The sequence below is a fragment of the Felis catus genome, chromosome D1 (assembly GCF_018350175.1).
Source record: "Felis catus isolate Fca126 chromosome D1, F.catus_Fca126_mat1.0, whole genome shotgun sequence".
Taxonomy (NCBI): Eukaryota; Metazoa; Chordata; class Mammalia; order Carnivora; family Felidae; genus Felis; species Felis catus.
In genome coordinates this window covers 100,535,460-100,544,396 of record NC_058377.1, presented here as the reverse complement: position 1 = coordinate 100,544,396, position 8,937 = coordinate 100,535,460, and the positions used below count along the sequence as shown (strand labels likewise).

At 39.8% G+C, this 8,937-nt stretch overlaps 1 protein-coding gene across 1 annotated transcript; it reads left to right on the top strand.

The window, feature by feature from the left end:
- The first annotated feature begins 1,135 nt into the window (after positions 1-1,135).
- LOC101099903 (olfactory receptor 4C46) lies at positions 1,136-2,065 on the top strand. Its single transcript, XM_003993261.2, has one exon. The coding sequence runs from the start codon at positions 1,136-1,138 to the stop codon at positions 2,063-2,065; it is 930 nt and encodes a 309-aa protein (XP_003993310.2).
- Positions 2,066-8,937: the final 6,872 nt, after the last annotated feature.

The window sequence follows — 8,937 nt, the reverse complement described above, 5'->3', positions numbered from 1 at the left end:
TCAGAGATAGATAGATAGATAGATAGATACATATATTGTTTGTTTTTTAGAGAAATAAAGAGAGAGAGCACGAGCAGTAGAGGGTGAGAGAAGGAAACTCAAGCAAGTCTCCCCGTGGAACCTGACACGGGGCTGGATCTCACAACTGCGAGACCATGACCTGAGATGGAACCAAGGGCTCCGCTTAACGAATTGAGCCATCAAGGTGCTCTATCATCTCATGGGTTTGTAGTGACAATGAAACAACCACATTTCTGCAAAACCAGAACACAACAAGTATCCAGAGATATAGTATCATTTTAGTTAATAGTATCATTATTATTACTGTAACTCAGTCTCTGAGATTGTTTCTACATTTGCAAAATGGATGAAATAATGTAAATCACACAGGTTACTACCATGCCATGCATATAGCAATAAATCATTAAAAATATACTTATTATCTATTATAATATTACTGGCATTTGGTAACGTGCATTATCAATTACTTTATAGTAACTCCTAGAGCCCTTTATAATATTCTCTTAAGAAATACTCTGTTACACTTTTTGTCAACTATTATAAATAGTTTGGATATGGGGCTTTCTTTCTCTGACTTCCATCCCCTTACTGATCCTCAGCCGACTTCATCCAAGACGCACAAAGGTCTTTACGAGAGTTGTATCCAAGATTCACCCTTCCTCCAACTCCTCTTCGCCCTCTCATTCATATTCTCAATTACCTTCCATGGTTCTCCATTTCCTAAGGATAAAGGAAAAATTCCTAGCGTTGCATTCATAGCCTTTGCATCCATTTCCTACCACTTTTTTCACACTTAGCTGCAATATGACAACTTCAAGATAGGCCCTAAGTCTTTTCAGATGAGGAGGTGTACACAGATGATCTCCTGCCTGTGTGTTTGCAAAGTTTTTCACGTCAATGCTCTTAACAGAATCTTCACCCAGGAGATAATTTAGGTCATCGTCAAGAATTCAGATCTTACTTTCTATGTCAAACAAACCTCGTGAGAATCCACAACTCTACAGAATCTAGGCATTTGTTATTTACTAGATGAAGAGCCTCAATAAATTCAAGGTTGCATTAATCAAAAAAGCTTTTTCTTTTCAGGTAATGCAATCAACCATAATATGAAATAATGGACAATAGGAACAACGTGACGGAGTTTGTTCTACTGGGGCTCACAGAGAATCCAAAGATGCAGAAAATCATATTTGTTATGTTTTTGGTCATCTACATCGTCTGTATGGTAGGAAATGGGCTCACCGTGGTCACTATCACTGCCAGCCCATTATTGGGGTCCCCCATGTACTTTTTCTTGGCCTATCTCTCCTTCATTGATGCCTGCTATTCCTCGGTCAATACCCCTACACTGATTGTAGATTCACTCCGTGAGAAGAAGACCATCCTATTCAATGTATGTATGACCCAAATCTTTGGGGAACATTTCTTTGGAGGTGCTGATGTCATCCTGCTTACGGTGATGGCCTATGACCGTTATGTGGCCATCTGCAAACCATTGCACTACACGGCCATCATGAATCGGCGGGTGTGTGGCCTGTTAATGGGAGTGGTGTGGGTGGGAGGCTTTCTTCATGCAACCATACAGATCCTCTTTATCATCCCATTACCCTTCTGTGGCCCTAACATCATAGACCATTTTATGTGTGATCTGAACCCTTTGCTCAATCTTGCCTGCACTGATACCCACACTCTAGGCCTCTTCATTGCTGCCAACAGTGGATTCATCTGTGTCTTAAACTTCCTCCTCTTGATGGTCTCCTATGTGGTCATTCTGCGCTCCCTAAGGAACCACAGCTTGGAGGCAAGGCGCAAAGCCCTCTCCACCTGTGCCTCCCACATCACAGTGGTCGTCTTATTCTTTTTGCCCTGCATATTTGTGTACATGAGACCCGCAGCTACTTTATCTATTGACAAAGCAGTGGCAGTGTTCTACACTACGATAACTCCCATGTTAAATCCCTTAATCTATACCTTGAGAAATGACCAGATGAAAAATGCCATTAGGAAATTGTGTAGTAGGAAAGCTATTTCAGGGGAGAAATAAATATGCGCGAAGCACAACATTGATTCAATGGAAGCAAGGATCGAAAAGACATTTTGGAAGATCTCAGCAAGGAATACCTATAAGATATAGAAGAAAAAAATGGTATGAATCATAGATTCTACATTGCAAAGAGCAGAAATGGGTGCAAGAAAAAGACAAAAAAACTAACCCAGGATCACTCTTTGCATATTTGGACAATTCTACCAAATTGGGGCTTAGTTTTCCTAGCTTCATTCATGTATATGGATTCATAAGCTTTCATTCTAATTAAGAAATTAAAAATTAAATTCTAATGTAAAATTATATTGGTATTGAGCATCAATCTCTAGGACAATCCAAATAAATAGGCACTGTTATTATCCCCACTTTATAGGTGAGGAAACGGAAGGGGGAAGTATCAAAGTAGGTATATGAGAGTCATTAATCAGAATCTACCTGATTTATAAGACCGTGCTTTTACACGCTCTGATACAGCACCAGGCAAAGATGATAGAAAGACAATTATAATAGCTACCATGAACTAAAGGCTATGCCGGATGCCACATATATAATACATAATATGTAAAATATAGTATACGTACACTTGTCATATTATTATATACACATATTATATATCATAATTATATATAGTTATTTATACTATTGTATATGATATTTATATTAATTCATTAACTATAAATTCTAAGAACTTTTCATTAATAACTTAACTCAATTTTATAGAAAACTATAACATAGTTTATGATAGTTAGTTCACTGTAATATTGTGGTATGTACCCATTTAACCTCTAAGAGCTAAGTGAAGAATATTATGCCATGCGTCCAAATTTCCTCGTAGACTTCAGAATCATTTTGTATTGTTCACGTCACCCATCTTATGCTGATAAGTCATAGAAAATGCAATGACTCAAATAAAAGAATATTGTAATGTCAGACAGGAATTTTTATTTTTTAATATACGTTTATACTCCATAAAGTACTTACCTGATAACTCAGAATACCTTCTACAAGTAGAATAATGTATAGTGCGTGATAAATAGTGAATAAAAAATAAAAGTATAAAAGAAGGTGAACAAAGTCAATAAAATGTAGAGAAAAAAATACTGGTGGGTAGGGAATTTTTTTTCCTCCTTTTATCTGATTCCGACTCAGAATTCTGGCTAGATCTCTTAGAGAAACCACAATTTGTTTTTCACTTCTGCTTAAACTGGGTAATGAGAAAAAATTGAACCTGAGATGCTCAGTGTGAGAATAGCTTACCTTGATATTCCCCCTGGTCTCAGCAAGATTTCATCATCTTATGAATGTGAGCTGTTTCTGTTATCTTTCTCTGTCAGTTAGATTACTTTTTGGTAACATTTCATTATGAAAAGGTGTTTTTAAACATATGTGGCTCCCCCTACACAGAAAACAACTTCAGGATAAATATATCCCATTTATTCCTTCCATCCCTCCCTCATTAATCAACAGACATTTCTTGAGCCCAAAGAATAGATCAGACAGATTGATAGTTGCTGGGACTTCAGTGGTGAATAGAGAGGAACCCGGGTCTTTCTTCACAGAGCTTAGGATCCACTGAGAGGCACCCGGAGGGGAGCAGAAAATGATGACACCGTGTTATAAATGGTAAGATAGTGGCAGCACAGGGTGCTATGAAAGCATGTTGGAGGGACACACGACAAAGACTCAGGGGTTCAGGAAAGTTCCCAAGATGAAAGGACATAAAAAATGAAACTTCAAGCTTGAAACCAGGTTTGCAGAATGAACATGTATGCATCAGGGGGAGCATTCCTACCAGGGAGAATATATAACCAGGGCCAGAGGGTGAAAATCAGTGTGCATGTGGTTGTTAATTCATCTGTTCATTCAACAATTGTTTATTGAGCTCTCACCACGTGCCAGGCGATGTGCTGGACAATGAGCTTAAAAATGGTCAGCAGCGTGACATGAACCTGGATAGACAGGAACAGGGAAGATGAAGACTGGTCTCAGAATCATGTTCAATCTTACCGCTAAATACCACGGGGCAAATACAGAAAGACCTTTTAAGCCAATGAGTGATGCACTTTAACATGAATTTGAGATAACTATATGGGTTGTCAGTGTAGGAGGTATAATCCACGAGGAGCATCTTACACTCCAAAATAACAACTTGAGTTTTCCAATTTTTAAAGACATAAATCTGTGGAATACATGTGGGAACGGATACTAAAAATATAGGATAGGGGCTCTTGGGTGGCTCAGTGGGGAAGCATCCAACACTTGATTTTGGCTAAGGTGACCCAGGGTCATGGAATCCAGCCCCGCGCTGGACCCCATGCTGGGCTCCACATTGGGTGTGAGGCTTACTTAGGGTTCTCTCTCTCTCTCTCTCTTTCTCTCTCTCTCTCATTCTGCCTCTCTCCCCTGCTCCCACTCTTTCAAAAAAAAAAGGATAGGATAATCATGGGAGAAACAAAATTCAATGAAGCCAAATTTATTTGTTTGTTTGTTTATAGAGAGAGCAGTAGAGGGAGAGAGAGAATCTTAAGCAGGCTCCACACCCAGCACAGAGCCCCACTTAGGACAAGACACAGGACTTGATCTCACAAACTGTGAGATCATGACCTGAGCCAAAATCAAGAGCTGGATGTTTAACAGACTGAGCCACCCAGGCACTCCAAAGCAAATTCATTGATATGGGTTCACTAAGTAGAGATTCTTTATTTATTTATTTATTTATTTATTTTTTATGTTTTTATTTATTTTTGAGAGAGAGAGAAAGAGAGACCAAGCACTAGCGGGGAAGGGGCAGAGACAGGGAGACACAGAATTCGAAGCAGGCTCCAGGCTCTGAGCTGACAGCAGAAAGCCCGATGTGGGGCTCAAACCCATGAACCGTAAGATCATGACCCGAGCTGAAGTCGGACTCTCAACCAACTGAGCCACCCAGGCACCCTGAGATTCTTCATTTAATGTTTCAGCTGGGGGACTGAAGAAAAGCTAACAGCTTTTCAGCTTGTTAGCTAAAACATGAACCAAAGGTAAGCAAATTAGAAACCCACACCTGCTTTGGTTTAATGTGGAGGGAGAGATTTAAAGGTATAAAAAAGGGGCGTCTGGGTGGCTCAGTCAGTTAAGGGTCTGACTTTTGATATCGGTTTAGGTCATGATCTCGCGTTTCATGAAATCGAGCCCCAAGTGGGGCTTTGAGCTGACTGTGCAGACCCTACTTGGGATTCTCTCTCTCCCATTCTCTCTGCCCCACCCCATGCTCTCTTTCTCTCTCAAAATAAAATAAAGGTATAGGGAAATTGTAGTGTTAGAATGGATTTGTCATTTAAGATACTTAACCATCCTGGGAGTGTCCAGAAGATACATCTTTGATCATGACCATAAGAAATAAATTTGTCGGGTTAGTCCCAGCACCCTTGAAAAGCTCTGCAACACTGCTTTCTGTAGGCCAAAACTCTCGTGGGAGCTAGGGTCACTGAACTGGGAAATCCCAGTGCAGTGGGAGTTATGTGATCCCAGGTAACAGTGGCCAAGTGGTAACACTCAACATTTTTATTTTTTTTTTTAATGTTTAAAATTTATTTATTTATTTATTTATTTATTTATTTATTCCAAGAGAGACACAGAGAGAGCATGAGAGAGAGAGGAGCAGAGACAGGGAGAGACCGAATCTCAAACACGCTCCATGCTGCCAGCACAGAGCCCAATACGGGGCTCGAACTCACGAACTGTGAGGTCATGACGTGAGCCAAGATCAAAACTTGGATGCTTAACTGACTGAACCATCCAGGTGCCCCAATACTCAGCCTCCTTAAAGGCAAGGTGGATGTGCTCCCCATAAACGACAGCGGAATCAAAATAGCAGTCAGAATAATTAATACAAGCCAACTTGAAGTGTTCACTAGTTCATGATGGTGTTCCTAGAAGCGAAATCGAGAGGAAGCCTATTCAAGTCTTACTTGATCCGTGTTAGCAAAAAAAGTTCTAGGTTAAGTAAACAAAAGTGTAACTTAATCATACAGAAGAGATTCATGGTCTGGCAATCAATTTCCAGACCGGAATCAGTTTATAGACTCAAAATTCCTTGAATCAAGGGGAGATTGGATCCCTTGCAGAAGAACCCCAGGACATTGCCAAAAATGTGTGTGTGTGTGTGTGTGTGTATACACTTTTTTTGCCAAAAATGTATATATTAATCCTTCCCTCAGTCTTCTCCAATAGGGGCCTATGGTCTTTTATTAACCTAATTGTGCACTGGATAAAAGGAATAAGCAGACCTATTTTATTGTGCCTACTGCTTATTGTGCCTAATTTATAAATTAAACTTTATCACAGGTATGTATGTATAGAAAAAAACATAGTATGTATAGGGTTCAGTACTATCCAGTTCCAGGCATCCACTGGGGATCTTGAAACATATTCCTCCAAAATAAAGAGACTGCTGTATATGTGATCTGACCCAAGCAGGAACCGAAGGTAAAATTACATGAAAAAAATGGCCAAATGTTACGGTCCCCACTTTTGCTACAATGCCTTCTCTCTCCCAGCCTACACCCAAGGCCTTATGGGGGGGGGGGGGGGCAGGGAGTTCACTGTGATCAATTGACAGAAGGAAAAAAGACTTGGGCCTTACACAGATAATTGGGCTATTAGATAATTCGACTTGGGCTGTTATACAGATAATTCTGCAGCAATATGTGGGCACAGCTCAAAAGTGAATAGATGCAGCACTACAGCCCCATTATGGAAAATCCCTAAAGGTCAATGGCATAGGGAAATTCTTTCAGTGAGTAGAATTTCAAGCAGTGTACCTGGTTCTTCACTTTCATGGAAGGAGAAATGGTCAGATGTGCAATGTATACTTCTTTATGGGTTTTGGCCAATGGTTTGGCTAAATGGGCAGGGACTTATAAGAAACATTATTGGAAAATTGGTAACAAGAAAATTTGAGGAAGAGGCATGTTTACATACCATTATGAATGAGTAAAAACACATGAAGATATTTATGTCCCTTGTGAATGCTCACCAAACACTGACCAGCAAGGGAGGATTTTTAATAATCAAATGGATAGGATGACCCATTTTGTGGATACCAGTCAGCCTTTTTCCCCAGCCACTCCCATCATCTCCCAATGGGCTCATGAACAAAGTGGCCATGGTGGCAGGGATGGAGGTTATATATGAGCTCAACAATATAGACTTCCACCCACCAAAGTTAGCCTAGCCATGACCACTGATAAGTGTCCACCAGCAACAGAAACAACATTGAGTCTTCAATATGGCACCATTACCCAGCATGATCAGCCTGGTTTCAGGTTGATTACACTGGATTGCTTCCATCATGGAAGGGTAATAATTTGTTCTTACTGGGATAGGCACTTGTTTGGATATGTATTTGCCTTCCCTGCATGCAATGCTTCTGCCACAACTACCATCCATGCACTTAAAGAATTTTTTATCCACCATCATAGTTTTAGATACAGCATTGCTTCTTATCAGTGATTTCACTTCACAGCAAATGAAGTGTCACAATGGACTCACGTTCATGGAATTCACTGGTCTTGCCATATTTGCCATTATCTTGAGGCAATTGTCCTGATAAAATGGTGGGATGACCCTTTACAGAATTAGTTATAGTACCAGCTGGGTGGCAATACCTTGCAGGGATGGAGCAAGAGTCTTCAGTTCTCTGGAAGGCCGTGTGTGTTCTGAATCAGCACCCATTATATGCTGCTGTTCCTCCCATAGCCAGGTCCTGTAATCAAAGGATAAAAATGGGAGAGGCACCACACATTGTTATCCTTAGTGATTCACTAGCAAAAATTTTGCTTCCTTTCTATAATGCCATTTTTGTATTTCTTAGTTTCTATCACAGTATTTAACTTACTGAATATCAAGAAGAAAATAATCACCCCAAAACTTTACCTTCCCTTCTTGTGGAGAGTTTAGTGCATTTTCAGTTGTATGCAGGACAGTTGTATAATGTTAGGTGGAATTGTGACCTTGTGTTGTCTTTATTTAGAGATTAAGTATGGCTTAAGGTATTATGTATAGGTGCTAGGTTGATAAACAATGGACTTGTGTTGGCTAATTTTATACGTTAACTTGCCTGGGCCACAGGGTGCACAAATATTTTTTTGACTATTGCTTTGTGTCATGAGTATGAGGTTTTTCTGGCTGGGATTAACACTTGAATTTGTAGACTGAATAAAGCAGATTGCTCCCACTGATGTAGGGTCCTCATCCAACCAAATGAAGACCTGAAAATTACAAATGGCTGATCTCCCCTGAGTAAGAGGGAAGTTTCCTGCCCATGAGCCTTTGAACTGAACCATTATCTCTTCCTGTCTGATGGCTGGCACACTGACACATTACTCTTCCTCAGTCTACAGCAGCCTTCTGCCTCCAGACCCTAACTGGGACATCAGTTCTTACTGGTTTATAGCAGTTTCTGGTCTTTAGGCTCAGAATGGGACATTGGCTGTACAGCTTTTGCACTTTCCAGCCTCCATATACACAAAAGCCAATTCTTGATAATAAATCTCTTCACATGTATGTGTGTGTGTGTGTGTGTGTGTGTGTGTGTGTGTGTATACTCTGAAAGATACCACATTTTTTCATGGATCAGGAGATTCAATAAGTGTTTAGATGTCGATAATATCTAAAACAATACATATTTAATATAACCCCTATAAAACCTCAATGATAATTTTACAGGTAGAGAAAATTCAGTTGAAAGGTTCATATGGAACCTCAAGTGATCTTTAGCTTAAAAAAATTCTTGAAAAGAGAAAGCTGTATGTCTCACATCTCCTGATTTTAAAGCTTATTATAAAGCTATAATAATCAAAACAGTGTGGTACTGGCATAAAGACAGGCAC

Excerpts from the sequence above, each read along its gene's own strand:
- LOC101099903 (XM_003993261.2), top strand. The coding sequence starts at position 1,136 with ATGGACAATAGGAACAACGTGACGGAGTTTGTTCTACTGGGGCTCACA.